This window comes from Symsagittifera roscoffensis, chromosome 3, assembly GCF_963678635.1.
Source record: "Symsagittifera roscoffensis chromosome 3, txSymRosc1.1, whole genome shotgun sequence".
In the NCBI taxonomy this organism is placed as follows: Eukaryota; Metazoa; Xenacoelomorpha; order Acoela; family Convolutidae; genus Symsagittifera; species Symsagittifera roscoffensis.
In genome coordinates this window covers 66,851,319-66,871,124 of record NC_087064.1, presented here as the reverse complement: position 1 = coordinate 66,871,124, position 19,806 = coordinate 66,851,319, and the positions used below count along the sequence as shown (strand labels likewise).

General features: G+C 34.4%; 1 protein-coding gene across 3 annotated transcripts in view; it reads left to right on the top strand.

Moving 5' to 3' along the window:
* LOC134842262 (disintegrin and metalloproteinase domain-containing protein 11-like) overlaps nt 1-15,629 on the top strand; it is an 87,880-nt gene extending 72,251 nt beyond the window's left edge. For all 3 annotated transcript variants that reach the window (XM_063858528.1, XM_063858527.1, XM_063858525.1), the window contains 12 exons: nt 1,497-1,581; nt 2,026-2,119; nt 2,340-2,385; nt 2,459-2,555; nt 4,814-4,915; nt 7,489-7,587; nt 8,985-9,116; nt 9,719-9,891; nt 13,110-13,247; nt 13,845-14,028; nt 14,820-14,904; nt 15,185-15,629. In XM_063858528.1, coding sequence (XP_063714598.1) covers nt 1,497-1,581; nt 2,026-2,119; nt 2,340-2,385; nt 2,459-2,555; nt 4,814-4,915; nt 7,489-7,587; nt 8,985-9,116; nt 9,719-9,891; nt 13,110-13,247; nt 13,845-14,028; nt 14,820-14,904; nt 15,185-15,474 — 1,525 coding nt within the window. In that variant the 3' untranslated portion in view covers nt 15,475-15,629. The remainder of the gene's footprint in view (nt 1-1,496; nt 1,582-2,025; nt 2,120-2,339; nt 2,386-2,458; nt 2,556-4,813; nt 4,916-7,488; nt 7,588-8,984; nt 9,117-9,718; nt 9,892-13,109; nt 13,248-13,844; nt 14,029-14,819; nt 14,905-15,184) is intronic.
* The last annotated feature ends 4,177 nt before the right edge of the window (nt 15,630-19,806 follow it).

Sequence of the window (19,806 nt, the reverse complement as noted above, 5' to 3'; positions counted from 1 at the left end):
CTTCAGCCAATTGGAACGAGTTCTAAGACGGATTAAGTCTCCGCTTACGCGTTAATAGCGCAAAACATAATAAATTACAGAAAAAATTTTGAGGTAAAGAAAACAATACCGTAGAAATGACAGAAAAAATTAGTCAAAAAAGGCTGTTTTAACAATTGAAAGTTGTCAGGAGAAAAAATAACCCCCCAAAAAATCAATCTGTCACTTTTTTGAAAATCGGACAGATAATCATTCAGTGCGGTGAACTAACAACCCACTCTCAAGCTCATTGTTACTAAATTGATGCGAAAAACAATTGAAACCAAAAAAGCGTTACTCGAAACACAGTTTATCACATAGTGTTGAAATTGCATATGGAAGATTGCAGTTGAGGAAAAAGAAAAAACATTCCATTTTTAACAAGTTTTTTCACATTAACGAGACTATCGGAAAATTCAAGGCTCAACATTGATAGGGTCAAACTTCTTGCATTAGTAGGATTACATTTTTTAAGCTGACTCTTGTGAAGTTTTTTTCTGCTTTGATTCAAATTGAGTTCACGTTTAAAGTTCAATGTTATTACAAACTACCATAAATTATCATTAACCTATTGGTTGTCAAACTCTAATTAAATAAGTAATTTCATGTCTAATTCTCTAGGGAAAACGAAACTCTAAATAATGAACTCTTTGATTTTCTTCCAAAGATTTTTTTAGCCTCCTCCTCTTTTTTATTTAATTATAAAAACTCAACAAAAGATTCCTTCGCTGTCTAAAATTGAAAATATAATTATTTTGTTGAACAAAGAAGCGACCTTTTTTGACGAAGAACATTGCCAAACTGGGGAAATTTAAATTGAACAAAAATGAAAACGAAAGTTTTGTCTCTTTGTGAACAAATACCTTTTTCATTCTCAGTTGCGGAAAATCCGTATTGAAATTAGATTAAGTTGGCTGATATCTTTTTTTTTCGTAATCAAATTTTTAAAAAATAGTACGAACTAATCTGTTTTTTTTTCTATTTTTGAGAAAGATATAAGATTTTTTCAATTTTTAGGAGCTAAGAAAAACTGAAAGAATCCAGTCTAAAAAAATGATGATGATGGCGTCTTAAATAATGAAAATGAACTGCCATAAAAATATGAAAATAGGATGTTTGTAAAAAAAAAGTCAGTGATAAAATTCAAAACTGATGATTGCGTGTCAGTTATTAACGCAAATTTCTACCAAGGGATTTTTATAGGATGAACTTTTCAGACATCAATGAAAAAACTTAGTCTGTTGTTTCGAGTTTTTTTTTCGGTTGAAATGTTCACCTTGTGAAGATCGTTGCAGAAACTAGCACTTTATCAAACATTGGACCTGAATTTTATCGGTGATCTATTTCTTTTTATCAACTTTAATTTTTAATGGTAGTTTTTTCAAGTTAGGTCCAGTTAAGTCAGTTAAATAATAAATGATATATACGGTGCATATAATATAATAAAATGATAATTAATATTGTTCTGATTGTTTCAGGGGCAAGAAATTAGTGGTTCCATTTGAGAGCGCGTCTAACTACAGATCCATATGCGACCCCAAAAAATCAGCCGGCGTCATACGGGTAAAGCACTTTGTTAAATTAACTAAAATTGATTCTTAAATTTCCAAAAAAAAATTAGAAACATTAGCTTTGCGTACAATTAAGATAACCATTTTTCATTCTAATTTGGGTTTCATTGATGCATTGCCATCTCAAACTCACAACTCGATACTGATTCATTGTTGAAAGGATCCCCTAACTGTTGAATGGTATCTGAAGAAATGGTATCAGTTTTTTGAAGAGAACGTTGCTGGTTTCTGAACCTTTATGCAAATTTTTTCCCAATGTTTTATTTTTACCTCTTGCAATTTCCCCCACCCTCTGGCATTTATAAAAATTTTGCAAACATTTAATATGAAAAATTGAAACACTGCTTAGGAAGTGTTTTCAGGTACATGCTCTGAATCTGTTGCAAAAAAAGTTCATCCACTGATTTTGAATCTATGTTGACTCTATGTTGTGCAGATCTTTCCGGACAAAATGACAGACCAGTCGGAAACTCCGAACACGGTGGCTCTCGTGTTGGGAAACATTCTCGGCCTCACACACGACGGATCAAGTACACAAACTTCGCCTTATTTGAAGACGTCTAATTTTAACTAAATTGATTACATAGAGCTTAAAGTAACGCTTCAAGCAGAAACTGATAAACTGATTTGCTGATTTGCGTATATTTTTGTGAAATTTTTTTGATAAATTTGCAAACAAGACATTAAAGACCTCAAACATTTTGATGAAAAAATGCTAGTTTTATAAAACAATCTTTGTGTTATTTCCAGCTGCCTGCAATTGTTCAGAAGGCTGCATCATGAGCAAATTTTCACCGTTAGTATTAAAGCTGTCTTATTCATTTTTTGATATATCGTTTTTTTCTAACGCTTAATCAAATTGTTTTCAGGTACGTGCTGTCCAAGTTTTCCCGGTGCAGTAAGAACGAGTACCTCCAGCTGGTCACTTCTGGCAGGGGATTTTGTCTGTTCGACTCAATTTCAAAGGTGAACAAGACTGCTCGTATCAGGGCGAGGCCCTGAATGTTCCGACTGCCTCTGAAGGTCTATGGAGCAGTAATAACATGGAAAATTTAAAGGAAATAAAACGAAATGAAAAAAAAAATTCCTAAAATTTGAAATTTTTAAAATGAAAATCGTCCCCCCACACGCCATATAAAGTACAAAAAGATAAATCTCGCTCCTTGTTACAAATTAATTATGGCAAATAAGCTTCTTTTAACCAATTTGAAACAATTTCTAAGACGGATTAACTCTCCGCTTACGCGTTAATAGCGCGAAATATATCGCGCGTTAAATGTCCCAAATTGGCCAAAATGCCAATCCTTAAACCCCCGTAACTTTGAGTAAAATGATCACAGGTGAAATATCTTTTCAAATTTGAGCTCAGGACAACAATACCTTTCGAAGGATATAAAAAAATTACGTCAAAAAAGGCTAGTTAAAAGTCGAAATTTGTCTGAAGAAAAAAAAAACACACCCCGAGCACAAATATTCCGTTATTTTCGTAAAAAAACCCACCCCGAGCACAAATATTTCGTTATTTTCGTATCGAAAGTCGGAACAACAAGGAAAATTGGTTGATGTGCAAGTAGCAGAGAAAGTTCCTACCACAATGATTGAAGAAGAGAAATGCAAAAAAATGCTTCCTCTTGTTTTTTAAAGCTCAGAAAAATCATAATGTTGACTAATAGGGTTTTAATATGATACCACAGTTGAAACCAAATAAGCTTTCCTTGAGATTGCTGAAATTGTTAGGAAAAACATGCCTTACGCCATAGTTCCTCGCTACTTCATCAAGACTGATTTGATCTCAATCAAAAATTGCAATGCGGGAGGTAACAGGGTTCAATTTTCTACTATTTTGGAATATTATCAAAAAATATCTAAAATTTGAAGATTATATGTTGTCGAAACCTTCAAAAAAATTCTCAGAATTGGCACAACTTTTTTATGGCCTAAACCTAAAATCGTGATTTATTTGGAAACATTTCAGTTTTTGTTCTGACATTCGAAGATGTTTTGGTGGTTTTTTTTCAAGGCAAAATTTGATTTTTAACTTGCAATTTTTTATATCAGCCTTGTGGTCCTGAGCTCAAATTTCAACTGTAATCATTTTTCGTTATGGCAATTCAAGGATTGCCGATTTGACGAGCCTGGGACAATTATCGCGTGATATATTTCGCGCTATTAACGCGTAAGCGGCAATTTAATCCGTCTCAGAAATCGTTCCAAATTGGCAGAAGCAGGCTATTTGTCACAATTGACACATTACTAGGAATTTTGTATTTTTGTATTGTCTATTTTGATGTATTTTATATGGCGTGAGGGGACTATAAAGTAAATCTCGAAAAAAATTTTTAGGCAAAGACTACATCAAGGACCTAATAGGGCAATCGAAATATTCAGGGTTAGAAGACTGTGACCAAGAAAGGTTCTTTGTCAATCTTTGTAAGAAATTAGACTACAGACCCAATATTTTTATACTATGCTGTGTTTTTCACATGTAACGCATTGGTAGTAGTTAATATTACATGCATCTTTTTGATCGGTAAAAAAAACGAAAACCCAGAGGCTAAAAGGTTAGTTTCGCTACATCATTTTACTGAAAACCTTCTAATCTAACAAAGTTACGTTTTTGCTGTTAACTTTTTTCTCGATATATACCTGAACCCCATATACAACACTTCCGCAGCTATATGATTTGTCACAGTTAAATTTTCGTCTCCTATACAATTTCAAACCGCTAATGAAGTATAATTAAGAGAATCATAATGGGGATTAAGTTTTTGCTTAAAAGAGATGCGGTTCTAAAGCACCTCGCAAAAACTTCCTCCCAGCAAAAATATGAAATTTCATATACGTTGGTTCTAAACATCGTCACAGATTTTTTGCAGCTCTAACCCGGAGTAAACTTTTTTACCATGTCCCTAGTTTTCCACGGGAAGAAATTGATGAGCTCAAGTGCTACTTCAATTGTACCCGCGTTACCACGCAAAAAGTGAACCCAATGACATATTATGCAAACAGTGGACCCAAAGCCGATTTGGAGCCCAATTTATGACAATAAAGAAATTAATAATATAATATTTGGTCTTTTCTTTTGTGATGCTGTAGCTTGAAGGCGGCGATAATCAGGCAAAAAGTGAACACAACGGGGTCCAAGTTGGAACCCAATTTAAAAAAAATAATCATAGAAAAATCAATAAGATTTGATCTGTTCTATGTTGTGAGCGATGTTGTAGAGTATGGATGGTGGTGTCAATCACAATCATCAGCAGAGACTGGGTCTGTGTGGAAATGGGCTGATGGACCCTGGAGAAGAATGCGACTGTGGCACACAGCTGGTAACCTCTTTTTGTTATTATTATTATGATGATTTTTATCATTATTATGATTATTATTATTTTTATTATAAATCAGTTTGTGGTAATAATTTAAACCGGAGGATCTCTTTAACTATAGCCTCCTCTCGTCCTACTAGAACGAATAACCCCCTTATAAAGAAATAAATCAACGGTTAAGCATATCAAAACGTTATACCTAGAGACGACTCTACCCCCTTTTGCAAAAGGGGGACCTAGTTATAGAGATCTGAAACAAATCTGCGCTTATTGACTGCGGGCAAAAAAAACCAAAATGTTATCATAAATACTGAATTAAGTTCTTTAACAAAAACACAACATGGTTCTCCGAGAAGAGCTGAACAATCTAGACTGTATATTGGTTCTTTTCTTCGTGGGAAATTTCCAAGTAGAAATTTTTTTGAAACTATAAAAAACTAGCAATAAAATGAGTTGTTGACTTCTTTCTTTTTAAATTGTTTTTATCAGTACATTCATGTTTCACGAAAAAATCCAGTATTTAAATTTCATTGCAATTATCATTAAAATTCATTTCATTTCATTTCACAAGAGGGAATGTCATAGTGCTAAATCAGTCATTTGAGTCTTGATTTAGTTCATGTTATTATTCTCCTGTCAATCATTTCTATACAATCATTTCCGAAGTTTGACCGCTAAAGCATTATTTTTATGATCTTGGATTTTGTTAGGTTGCTACTGGAGAATTTAAATCAAAATATCGAAATACGTTTTCCAACAGGATTTTGATTTCTGAACATACTATTTTCTGATTTCTGAACATAATTTTTTGGGGTGGGGGAAGAAATTGACGCAAGATCATCCATTAATTTTTGTTGATCAGAATAAAGACATTACAATGAGTTTTGGAAATTCCGCATTTCAGGCTTAAAAAAGAAGCAAACCCGCATGTCCAAAGAATTTATGACGGTAAAACTGAGAGAATGCAATGGAATCAAGTCAAAGATCATGTCTTATTTCTTAGAACATGCATATGATCACCTCAAACGGGTGCCGGACATCAAGCCGGCAGGATTTTAAGCCAAATCGTAAAATAAGGAACTTCAAGTCGAATTGCTTCTTATAAAGTAGAAATACTGTTCTTAGAAATATTTTTTATTTGAAAACTTTTTTTGAAGAATTTCTGATTTTCTTGGATCTTTCGTCAGTCATTAATGGCGTCTTCATAAATTTTAAGTCTCCGGATGCTGCTTAGGAAAATTGGGAAAGTTGAAAACAAAACACAAGTGAAGGCGTTTTTTATGTTTATTGTTTGTACATTTCAGAAAGCGGCTGTTGTTATTAGGGATGCCAATCGTAAATTGAGCATTGTAATGAATAACGCTAGTTATGGACCAAACTTGCCCTAATTTTTCTAAAGCAGCATTTTACAGAAGATAAAAAAGTGATTTGAGGTGCTTGTAAAGTTTAAATTTCGGCCTGAAATCCAATCGGCTTGATATCCCGTCGGCCTGTTGTCCTAGACCTTCCTTAATATGGTTACGTTGCAAAAAGTATGCCATAAAGTAGAGACGTCGTAAGCCAATCAAAATAGAGAAAACAAATTAGTTACTATGTTTGTTTAGTCTTATCTTGATTGTGATTGGCTTACGACTTGTCTACTTTGTGACACTCAATTGTGATTGGCTTACGGCTTGTCTATTGTATGACATGTCAACTTTTTGACTGCACTCCCCTCAAATCGGCAGGAAGATGTTTTTTTTGGATATTTATTTTTCTGAGCAATATTTTAAAATATTGAGCTTATAACATTAAAGCAATTTTTGCATCGACAGACCTTTAAAAGTAACAAAATCGTGTCCCAATAAACCAATTTAGGATGGACATTTTTTGTGGAGTAATTGGCTAAAAAATTTAGGTCCTTGTCATAAATTGGTCTCTGGTTCTATCTGATGTGAAACCCGGAGGCTCATTTTGCAAGATCTGCAAACGATTTTCGTTTTGGTGTAGACTAGACTATCATTTGAGCGCGGCTTTCACTTTCCTATTGGGCTGACCTTTAAGGCAGTCATTTTTCTTTTCTTTCAAAGAAACCAAGAAATTAATTTGATGTTTTTTTCAAAGTTTTTTTGAAACTCGTTGTCTATATTTGGACAGAAGAAACTCTTAATTAATAAAACAAAAAATTAATCACCAGGAATGTTTTTTTTATGATGCCATATTGCTGATAAAATATCAGTGGCCTTGAGCAACCTTGTCGGTCCAAGAGCGAAATTTTGTGGGTTTAAACTTAGTTTTTTGAGTCAAAATGAAAGCAAAATTGTTTTTCAATGCTCAATGAGCAGTTTTAGGTTTTATTAACTTGGTTCAATATCGTTCAAGGATTTTGTCAGCAGTTTTTGGCTGAAAATAAAGAAATGAAAGAACACATTTCTTCGATTCAAATGATTGAACTACAAATTGAACATGAAATTTGTTTTTACATCAATGCAAATAAAGCAGATTTCTCAAAGAGGACCAGAAAACGGTATCAGTTGATCGTTTTTTCAGCCCACCCATGTTTTGTTTGAGATGATCAGCCCTTTGTTTGTTCACAGGAGTGTGCACTCACAGGACACTCTAGCTGCTGTTCACAGTGCATGCTCACGGCCAGTGCACAGTGTGGAAGTGGGGAGTGCTGCAACTCACAATGCAGGGTCAGTCAGTCAGTTCACGTTTTTTTTCTCATTTTCACGCTAACTTATTTAAAAGATCATATTCTTGGAATCGAAATAAAAACATATTTTCACAACACCTAGAATGATTTCAAACGTATTTAACATACGAGATGCTCCTTATTTTTTACTTATCATATTTTTGGAATCGAAGATGGTAAAATTAAAATTTTTTTTTTCACAAAACCTATTAGAATGATCTTAAAAGTATATAAGATACGACGACTGAAGCTACAATGCTCTAACAGAGCTTGGACCAAGTTAACATCCTCCCCTCCCCCCCCCCCCCTAAGCACGTTTAGGGGGAGGATGTTAACTTGGTTCTAAGTTTCTAAGTTCGGAATTTTCAGCCAATCAGAATCGAGCATTTTACATGCAGCGATTAACAAATTTAATTTAAATTCAGCACTGGGGTGGAGGATCTTAACTTGGTCTATTTTGGGCGGGGGGGGGATGAGAGAATGTTAACTTGATCGCAGAGCGTTCTCAAAAAAAATATTTTTCAATTAATACGTATTTGACGCCTAGGTCCCTAAGTTGACATATGTTTCCTAAGTCGACCCGATGTTGACCCGATGCGAATAGAAATTTTTTATGCAACTGTGATGTTAATTAATAAGTCGCTATATGATAATTATTTTAATTAATAAGTCGCTAAAAATAAGCATTTTTACTACCGAATTAAAGTCTTACAAATAGTTTTTAGGGACGTCGTTTTTGTTAAGAATGAGCTTTTTTAAAGTAAAAACAAGACTGCTCGTATCAGGGCGAAGCCCGGAATAATCCGACTGCCTTTTAAGATTTATGGAGCAGTAATAACATTAAAAAATTCAATGAAATAAAACAAAATTAAAAAAAAAATTCTAAAATTTGCAATTTTTTTTTGAAAATCATCCCCCCACACGCCATACAAAGTAAAAAAAGGATAGATTTCGCTCCTTGTAACAAACCAATTATGGCAAATAGGCTTCTTTTAACCAATTTGTAACGATTTCTAAGACGGATTAACTCTCCGCTTATGCGTTAATAGCGCGAAATATATCGCGCGTTAATTGTCCCAAATTGGCCAAAATGGCAATCTTTAAACCCCCGTAACTTTACGAAAAACGATCACAGGTGAAATATCTTTTCAAATTTGAGCTCAGGACAACAATACCTTTCGAATGATTTTTAAAAAATTCCGTCAAAAATGGCTAGTTAAAAAGTTGAAACTTGTCTGAAGAAAAAAAACCCACCCCGAGCACAAATATTCCGTTACTTTCGTATCGAAAGCCGGAACAACAAGCAAAAAATGCTTATCATACAGTTTTAATTCATGAAAAGTATATAGTAAACATGATTTTTTCAAGTGAAGTTAAAATTTTGAAAAAATGTTGTAGTTGCGTAGCAATGGGAGTGTGTGCCGTGAACAGATGGGTCAGTGCGACGTGGAGGAGAGGTGTGACGGACACTCCCCCCTCTGTCCCCCCAACACCTACAAGATAGACGCCAGTCCATGCAACCACCAACAGGTCACACACACTAATACTGTTTTGATTGTTGTTGTTTATTACGTATTCATTACGTAATTGATGCATTCATTCATTACGTAATTCCGTTTAACGATCTGGTAAACGGTGATGTTTGGTGAAATCCTTCCAAACATATTTGAAAAGGGAATCAGTTTTTAAATATGTTTCCGTGGCAAAGAAACATTTGACCTTTTTTAGAGATAGTGTTGAGCTCAAATATGCACTCACTCTCGAAAATCCTAAATTTTTTCGTGAAAATGTAGAATTCTCTTTTAACCTCTTTTTGTTTGCTTGTTCACATGGTCTCTAATTTTTTGACTCTTGGGCTTTTAAATTGCCGTCTGCAGTTTAATATTTGTTATCAAGCAATGGAAAATCAATTCTATAAACAAAAGTGAATTTTTCATGTAAAATAATCGATGCCATTCTATGCTTAGACAGCCAACACTGTGATTGTTCTTTTGTTGCGGGAGGGGGCTATAGGTTTCTGGAAGGTACCATAATCTCAAATCGATGCGGGGCTACAATTTGCTAGCGGTGGGGGGGGGGGGGCTGGAGGAACATGTAATGAGCCAAAAATTTACATACTGATGATATTTCAGGACTTCTGTCTGAAGGGAGAGTGTTTGACAAAAGACCAGCAGTGCCAGCTGCTGTATGGCATCCAGAGCAAGAGTGGGGTGGACTTGTGCTACCACAACCTCAACTCGGCCGGAAGTGGCTACGGCAACTGTGGGGACCTAGGAGGGGGCAATTACAGGCCATGCTACAGACAGTGAGTGTTCACATCATATTAGTAGGGTGCTAGTTGAATTCTTCACGAGTAGGTTAAGAATCTGCTCAAATTTTTCTGCTGAATTTCTACTCATGAAAAAATTTAGTTTCGTCATAAATCTAACGGTAAGTAAAATTTTGCAACACAGTTTTCGGATGCAAACACGTGATGCAGTTATTTTCGAAAAAAAATTGAGCGCACTGCCAAGAGCTCGGAAATTACAAAGCTGACCAAATAAGGTAAAAAAAACTTCGTCTCGCTATCACGGAAAAAAATGTATACCATTAGCACTTAAACAAAAATCCATATCCCATAAAATTAGAGAATGAAAATGAATCTACCGGTCAATTATTTACCAGACAACATTACAGGTTATTTATAATCGGCTTTATAAACAGTGATTGATTGACATTTTGTTTTGTTTTTAAAATTTTCATTGCAAATATTCTGCGCAACCGATGCTTTCACACAAAGAGGTTGTTCAACCACCTGCAGTACAATTGCTATCCAAAGCTTCATTTTTTTGCTTAAAGTTTCTTAAAGTTGAACCATACCTAGTCTTCAAGTTGTAGAAATAGTCTGTTCAAAGGCAGATTTCAATGTGAGGCAAAGCAGTCCAATCATGCATGCAAAAAGATTCTCTGAATCAACCCATACTTCACGTCAAACCCTACTTTAAATTTTGGTCATGGGCTGATATAAGTTTTTGTAAAAGGCAGTGTATTTTCAAAAAAAAAATGAAAATTTTACCAAAAAACGAATCATTTTGTAAAATTTTAGTCAAACAAAATCAGTCAAACAAAACGAGTATTTTTAAAGCACGCGTTTTATTCCTAAGTTAGCACACAATAGCATCATAAGATCACATAAAATTGTTGCAGGTTGTTGGCTCTAAATAGACTTAGAAAGAGAATTAAAATAAAATAATTTGGGTGTTCTAGTCTGTGAATGGGCAAAATACATTTTTGGACTACATACTTTCATTTTAAAGGTTGTTTGAAAATCAAATTTTAGAATTATCGAATCTAGTTCAGCCATATTGTGCAGCGAAAATGTTCAGACAAAAACGCAAAGCCTTGATTGTTTCGACTGCCCTTTATCTGGTCTCGAGTAGTTTTTGGTGAATGAAAAATCGACAAACTATGAATTTTGGGCTGATAACAGACATTAGGTGATATCAAGAAAGATATCAAAACTAAGTGATAAAATTTGAGTGGTGTATGGAATTATTGCAGCCAGGTTGCTTGCCTACATTCAATTAGAAAAAATTTTGAAGTGCGGCATAATTCGGGGCGCATAAACAATTCTCGTTACACTTTTGGTATCAGAGTTTTAGAGGAGCAGTTTAGACAGAATTGTTTCGCAGTGATCGTAGATTCAGTTTAGTATAGTGTTATGCGAGCACATTCAGGGGCCAGGAAAATCTAGGGATTGTTCCCTTTCTCATCAAATGTTCTTTTGGAAGTTGATCTGAATAAAAAAATCAACCCAAGATTATATAACCCTCATTTGATTCGAAAGTCGGAGCAATAAACCAAAAACATCTGATGTAATCGGCCAAGACTTTGTAGTTCTATCTGTTGTGTCAAATTATATTTTAAAAAAATGAAAAAGGGAAACCACAAAAAAATATACTTTTGATTTCGAAAACATGTAGACTTTTTCATGAAGAGAAAAACAAAAAAACGACAAACCTTAAATAAGTGAAAATTCACTTCAATCATTAAGAATTAATTATCTGTTAATCCAGTTTCTTTTATTAAAACAAGCAAACACATAAAAGTAAATTTCAGAAAAACATTTTTCATCTCGATTTCTTAGAGTTCAGGTTCTTTTCACACGTGTCTATTGCTTACCGTTTAATTTTTATTGCATGATAAAGTTTAGTGAAAAAAACTTTATGTGCCAGCTAAATTTTGAAAAAAACACTATGACGTTAGAAAATCAAAAAATGTTGTAAAAAGGTTCAACAGAGTAAACTTTTCAGAATTTTTTATCGGCAATTATCTCAATACATACATTACGAAATTGAGAATTTTTTCTCGAGCCATCGTCTGTTATGAACTATGGGCCTAAAAACTGCTAGAAAATAGCGAAAGTAGTCAGAAAATAAATCTGAGCAGCTACTAAGAAAGCAGAAACTACATTTGAATCTTAGAAAAACGTTTGAACTATCAAATACTCAATACGAGGTTAAATTACTCACTAGATAGGCGCACAATTTTGTGTCTGTATGTTCCTGGATTCCAAAGACAGTTTTTAAAACAAATTCCAAAATTTAAGTGGATTCCACATATAAAAGAAGCGTGGATTCCGCGTACAAATCCCTGCGACGTAATTTTTGTCGGCGCATTAGTTTTGTTGCGGATTCCACAACGAATGAATATAGGTAGTTGTTTGCTTACAGTTTGCGGATTTCGCTCACAATTTGCGGATTCCGCGACTTAAATTTAGTGAACACAAACTGTTCTAATTCCGCACATCTTGTTGCGAATTTAAAAAATTTTGTTGCGGATTGCCTGTTTTTGGAGCAATTTTGAGTAAAACAGTGTTTTAGCTATTTTTATGTGGAATCGAAAAGAGCACAGAACGAGAAAGAAAAATAAAAAAAAGTTGGGGATTCCGCAACAATTCTGTTTTTGGCTTGCTGCGGAGTTCACATAAAAATTCACAAAAAGCACAATTTGGCCTTGTAATGCTTCAAAAGGAAAAGAAAAACCTAAATTGATGTTTTTTTCTAAAGACTAAACATAAGAAAACGAGTTTTAAAAGTAAAGGGGTCTGAAATCAAGGCCTTGACAATGTAAACGAATTTGTTTGCAAAGCTGACTGGGTTTCCATCAAGAAAGGCATGAATTGGTACAAACAAAATTCGATGTTAGTAGATTTCGAGAATGCTTTCAAACATTAGAAAATTATTTTTATTTTATCAAACTTGTGACTATTTGTCTGTGTAAATTTCCGGCGTAATGGCTGATTTAATGGTTATTTAGTAAGTCTTTTTTTTGACAACATGCTTGCTCACTTTGAAACAAAAAAAATAAAGTCTACGACCAAACTCTACATCTCTTGAAAGGTATAACTGTGCTAGTTAGAAGCTGGATTCCACAATCAACAGTTTTCAAACGCCTTCTAAATAACTTTCAGAATACATAGCGGTAAACTCGTTACGTAACTGAATGCCACGCCTCTACAAAAAATTGTGATTTTTTTCTCAGAAACGTCTACTGTGGGATGCTGCAGTGCAATGGGTCTCTCTCCACTTCAGTGAGGATTGAGAAAGTGAGACGATTCAGATTCAACCCCTTTAACACCAACTCCCACTCATCTCAACAGGGAATCAACGACAAGTGCTCGTCAGTCCAATTTAATCACGACTCTTCTTCCCAAGCACCGAGTTTCCAAGTTTTTTCAAAAATAACCACATTTTACAAATTAATAAGACCGTTAGGTTACATTGTTTCCTAACATTTTTTGCTTTCTTTGTTCTGCTATGATTTCGATACGATTTTAAATTCCGTTAGAAAAATTACAACTGTTCATTGGGTCCTTAAAACATGTTCGAAAAGTTTTTTAAAGTCGCTTTCCGTGCCAACAATCCCTAAATTTGAGAGGGGAGCGGGCACCGAAAAATACCTGTTTCCAAAACATTCCAAAATATGTCCCAAAAAGGTTTAAAAAATTTTGCTTCTTTTTTTCCTTTGGTGCAAAATTTTTAGCAAAATAGAGTCTTTTCAAAATTTAAAAAGCCACTCCCTCTCCTCAAAAAATTCTTGCGCACTCCACTATATTGGGGGTATACAATTTTTTTAATCTATGAAACTTTTAGTTTCCAATTCTTAAGATTTACTTTACAATTTGGCAAGAAATATTTTTTTCTGCTTTTTTCAAGCTAATAACTCATTGGTAAGATTGCCTGCTAAATTTCTTTTTTTTCTCTGCTCTCTCTCCAGAAGTGCGAGTGTGGTGCTGGACGATGGGACAGATGTGGGCTATGTGGCCCCTGGCACCAAGTGTGGCACCAACAGGGTCTGCAGCAGAGACAGCCAGTGTCTGGACTTACGTGCATCAGACATGGACTACTTTGTATGTCCAGGCCACGACAGGATCACTGGCCACTTCTGTTCACATCATGGGGTGGGTGCATATCGGAGGAAGCAATCGGAACAAGGGACCAAGTTAACACTCTCTTTCTCCGACACTCGTTTATGAGGGAGGATGTTAACTTGGTTCTGAGCTCGATTTTTCAGGCAATCAGATTAGAGCATTTTACATGCAACGCTTGCCAGATACGATATATATTTTTTAATTGAATGCTGTGGCGGAGAATCTTAATTTGGTATATTTGTAGATGGGGGGGGGGTTCTAAACGGAACATACCGAGTGCCAAAATGTGAAATCTCAAATCGTTCCAGTTTACGCTCAATTTAATGAAGTTCAAATATTTTAATAGAAGAATCGGTTAAACTATTGGACGACGCGATTCTTCAATATCTTCTGATTTTGTATTGGACGTTTGAAATACGGGATTGTTTCAAATAGGGGTTTATCTGGTTTTTGAGTAGTGTTTTAAAAATTTTAAAGTAGTGTATTAATCAGTACATTTTTGTACTAATCAGCACATTTTTGAGTAGTGTATTAATCAAAATTTTGATCAACTAAAAGTATTCCATAGAAGCAGAATACATTTTTGCTGCAGAGAATGATGGAGAAATTGCTAATGGAGAATGATGGAGAAAGTGCCAGCTCTCCATCATTGGTCTTTTTAAATTGGACATCAGCAAAATTATCTTTCTCGCAAGCAATAATCACCACTAAAAACCATAGTTATCGCCCTAACTTTCACAATGAGAGCCGCTGGATTGAGACATTTTAACAATCTTATAGCTGAAAAGATATTTTTTATTTATGTTTTTTTTTATGTTCAGTTCTGCAGCAATCAGAGACTGTGTGTTTGTGACTATGGCTGGAAGGGATCAGACTGTTCCATTCCAGACGAAAGGTTCATCAGAGGTCAGTCTATAAGTCCTGTCTTAACTGAAAACAAAGAAGCGTGGCGTTCTTTTTAAAGTAAGCTCGAGAATTCTGAATTTTGCCAGATTATTTCTTCCACGATTGTGTGACCCACTTAACTTTAATAGTCCATTGGATTTCAAGTTTCGGGAAACCTGCTAAAAGTTTTAATGATTGGTACTGTTGTGTGCCATCCAATGTATTTTTGGCTCTACTCATTTATAACTTTTCCGCTTTAGAGTCATCGGAAAGCTTATAGTTATCGCTTTTGTGCTTTCAGATCACCAGATCCCCAAAGATGACCCCTCGACTCCAGCCGACAAACTGATGCTGGGGGGCACAGACGGCGAATGGACCGACTGGCAAACATACCACGTGGACAGAGACACTCAGAAACACGACCTCAGAAACACTAAAGGCGACGAGGACCCTGGAAACTTCAACGGTGGGGTGAAAGTCGAAATAGCCGAGTTTGGAACACCTGTCAGTCGTCCCTCGATAGCCCCTGGATTTAAATCAGCTTTGCAATCACTATTAACTACAATACTCATAACCAACTTTTTATTTTGAATTCAGAACGAAATTCTGACTTTTTTTATGCAGTCTTCATTTTATTCCGTTTGTTTTTTTTTCATTTCCGCAAATAGTGTTTTTAGTTATTTTTGAGTAATTTTGCAATAAAAAAATTCCGACTTCTGTTAATCTCAAATCATGCCTTTACGACTTTGGTGCTATTTTATAATGCAATTGTACATTTGTTTTGAGTTCTATTTTTGACAAGAAATTTAAATTGATGTGTTATATAAAAATTGAAAATAAATATTTTTACTTGAGCTAAATTTTAGTTAAAGCCACACACTTTTTTTTCGGCATAATTTTTTTTGACATTTTTTATCAACAGTTTTGAAAATATTTCAATATGATGACTCACTATATCTAGACTCCATAGTACGTATTTTCGGCTTCAAAACTGATAATTTCATTCAACAGATTCATATTAAAGCCCTTTCAGTCGTGATTTGATCGACCTTAAAACGTTTTCAAAAAGTTTCTAATGTCGAGAAACACTTTTTGATGTTTTTAATTTTTCGTCTTAATTCGAACACGAATAAAGCAAGGAGCAGTCTTGCAACAGATAAATTATGCCTAATTTAAAATTTCAGCAATTAAAACTAGTTTTGGATTTTCTTAGCTCCAATTTGGGAACAAAAAACTTCATAAAAGTCAAAATTTTCAGCAAAATTTTTTTTTTAATATTTGCTTTTTAAAAAACTTTAAATTTTTTTTTGTTTTTCTAGTCTTTTCCTACAAATTTTTGGTCCGATTTACTTATTTTACTATGACTGTCTAATATGCTTAACTTATTGTTTTAAGTCAGATCTTTTTATCACACCACGCAAAAAAAATTACACTAATTTGAAAAAAAAAAAATGTTTTTTTTTTTTTTAAAATTGTAAAGACTATGGCAAGAACATTTTGTGTCGCTCGCACAAAAACCAGCTATTCTTGTTTTTGTTTCGTCTGACAGTTTTTTTGTAATTTGTTGTCATGTTTTTTTTTGTGTAATTCATTGAGTGCTGGGGATTTCATTTGCAATGGAACCTAATTAACTCGGCACGCAGTAGGATTCCAGCTTTTAATTTTTGAGTTACGGAGTAGGTTTTGCGTCAAAACAAACTGCCTTCTCGGTGCAAATATCAGCCCTGACTTTTTGCATCGAAAGAAGACGAAATAGAGTCAACCGCAAAAAAATCGTAATTCAATTAAACTGCATCAAATCTTGAAAAAACATAAAAAGCAACGCCTGTCAAATCTTTTTTTTTGCCAATTTTTGTTCTGTTCTGAAGCAGATCAATTATTTTTAGAACAAAAGACCTAATTCTGATGATTATTATTAAGTTTGTTTAAATAGCGCAGATTTCTTTTTTTGAAATAGCCTAGAAATTAATTTCTAGATGCTATCTAATTCAGCGACTAATTATCTTTCATACGGAAGAAAACCTTAAGTAGCGCCTTCAGTTGAAATTGTAGAATTTTTTTTCTGATTGAAATAATTTGAAAAAAAATTGTGTATAGTAATACTCCTCCTTAAAAATTGATACGACATCATAATTTACAAATGTTTCATTAGCCTGGTTCGAGTTTGTAAGTCAGTATATAAAGCGACCACCTCAACTCGAGCTCAAATACTGCTAGAAAGTTTCTAAAAAGAAAAAAATTTGTTGAAAACAGCTAGATGAAAAATTTGTTGAAAAATGCTTATTAAACTGATGTTGCGAAATTGCACAGTTATTGTTTCAAAAAAAAGAAGGAACACGCATAGTCTGATAGTTTGGTTTTTCTTTTTTTATTCAGACTAATTTCTTCTTTTCAACTTACATGTTTGCGCGAAAAATTTTCAAACCATCTGAAATTATAATAAAAAGGATAATTACAGTAAATTGTTTCCAAGTAAAGTCATTACAAGAACAGAAATACAAATTAAAAATATTTTTTTTTACGAAAACGTCACTAGAGAGAGCGCCATAAGACTTAATTAGGCCTGTTTTCAGGCGTCTCAAGTTTGAGGCGTCTCAGTGTTCAGGCGTTTTAGTTTGTGCCCTGAGTTTAAAAAAGATTATTTCAAAAAAAAATTTATCGGGCAGTAATGAGGGCTTGAAAATGCCAATATGGGATAACTATTGCGCGTGGTAAAATAATCTTGCAGAGAAATCATCGTCACAACTGATATGAGACAAGTTGATTGATTCAAATGGTTTATTTTAAGGTGCAAATCAATTAATGCTTTTGCTCGTTTAGCAAGGTGCGGAAAAGATGAACCTTTTTTTGAAAGTTTTTTTTGAATATTTTTTGCCAATAAATACATCCAACTCGTTGACTCCACTTTAAGGAACATTTAGAGTTTTGCCTGGAAACTACGCTCTCAGTTTTTTTAACCAAAAAATTGCGATCTTTCCAAAAGTCGGTCACACACTAATTTGCATCTTTGTCCTTTCAAAAAAAATCTCTTTTAATTTCTTAAAAACTTAAAGATTCTGTTTTTGCACCTAACTTAAAAATGAATCAAGAACTATTGAAACACAAAAACCAAATATTGTCTAAATTGGTAGGTATTATCTCGAAAAGTTTCGTCCAGATCGTGTAAAGAACCCCCCCCCCCCCCCCGTCCGCCCATTGCAATGGTTGGGCGATAGTTAACAAGATCAAAATCATTATACAAAAAAACTGATCATTAACTATTCTTATAACCTTTTGTATCTGTTAACGAATTGCAACCCCTATAATGAAACAGTTCATGCATTAAGCATATGCAAATTTGGTGCCTAGTAACGAATCTCCCCCTTTAGTTAGAATGGATAGTTAGGATTTCTCGTTTTTCTGTATCTCAAAAATGCAAGGTTCAATTTCAAAGGATTTTTCTTGTTTTGTATTTTTGGGGAAAACCGTTTCAAATTTAGGATAGTCGATACATTTTTGTGTTTCCAAATTTTTACGCCAGTCGAGCTATATTTTAGTCGAGCCGTCACCTTTTCCGTTCCAAATTTCATTTTTTGCGAAATTCGATATCTAAAAAATAAATGAAAGGATCTATGATGCTGCAATATGCAGTGAAGCGTGTCTGGAGAACTTTTTAGGACATCCATTTTTGGTTGACCATCCCAAAAACTTTTCTAAAAGCGCCTTCGGCGTCAAAATATACCAATAGAGCGCGTGCCGAATAAACGTGATTTTGTGTCAAAATATTTCAAAAAGAGCCTAAAATTGTTTTTTTTTGCCTGTTTTTTCAAAATTTTGCCTGTGGATCTTTTTTAAGCTTTGGGAGAGCTCGGAAAATCAATTTGGTCGGCCTTAAAAAAGCCGACAAAGTTTTCGAAAGTTTTTCGAAAATCCGCCCATCCCCTTCGAGAAAATCCTACATCCGCTACTGGCTGGACATACAGCGTAGACTGCGTGTTTAGTTTGTAAGAATGAACAAAAAAAAAATCGTACTGTTAAATCAAGTTAAAACCACATTAGCGGTGATTCAGATCTTAGTTTTTTTATTATGGTCGGGCTATCTTTGGTGGTCAGACTAAATAAGAAAAATTTGGATGAAAAGCTGGTGTCAACTTTAATTGTATTTTCTTGTAAATTTTGCTTTTTTGTTCTCCTCTTTAATTATTGCACATTTTCACCGAATTCGGTCGTCCTTCACTATAAAGCATTGAAAACAAAACTGAACAAAAACTAAATTTAAAAACTACTCGCACCGAGCCCGAGACTAAAATAATCCATTATAATCGATTAAAAATGTAAAATTCAGGCCAAAAAATTGATTATATTGTCATTATAATCGATTATTTTTGAAAAAAAAAATAATGCAGTATAATTCTTTTAATGGATTATAATCCATTGTTTTTGGGACTATATTCAATTATTTTTGCAGAAGTTTTGCAAATTTTGCAGGAAAATTGTAATTTGCAAAATGTGTGCCATGTCTTTAACTAAACGCCATGTGTCAACGTCACCCCCTCAGGTGGGGGGGGGGGGGTCAACTGGGGAGGAGGTGGGTAAACTGAGGTGTGGGTGTCAATAATTAACCCCCATCCCTCAAAGTGTACCAATAAAAAATTCCCCCATGTTCTAGCATGAGGGGGAGCGGCGAATGGCGCTTGTGGCAAACTGGCAGGGAGGGGGGTAAAATATAAAACAAAAGGGGATATTACTTTTTTAGTAATAACACCGTTGTATGAAGTGGTCATAAGATTAACCTAAAAAACTTCACACCAAGAAATGATTCGACGCTCATCATAAGTTGGGTTTAGTATGCACCTCAAAAAACTAAGTCCGAATTTTTCGCCGAAGCTTAAGTCGTTAGGGCTCTCGATGAACTCTCACAGTCATTATAAGTTTGCATAATGC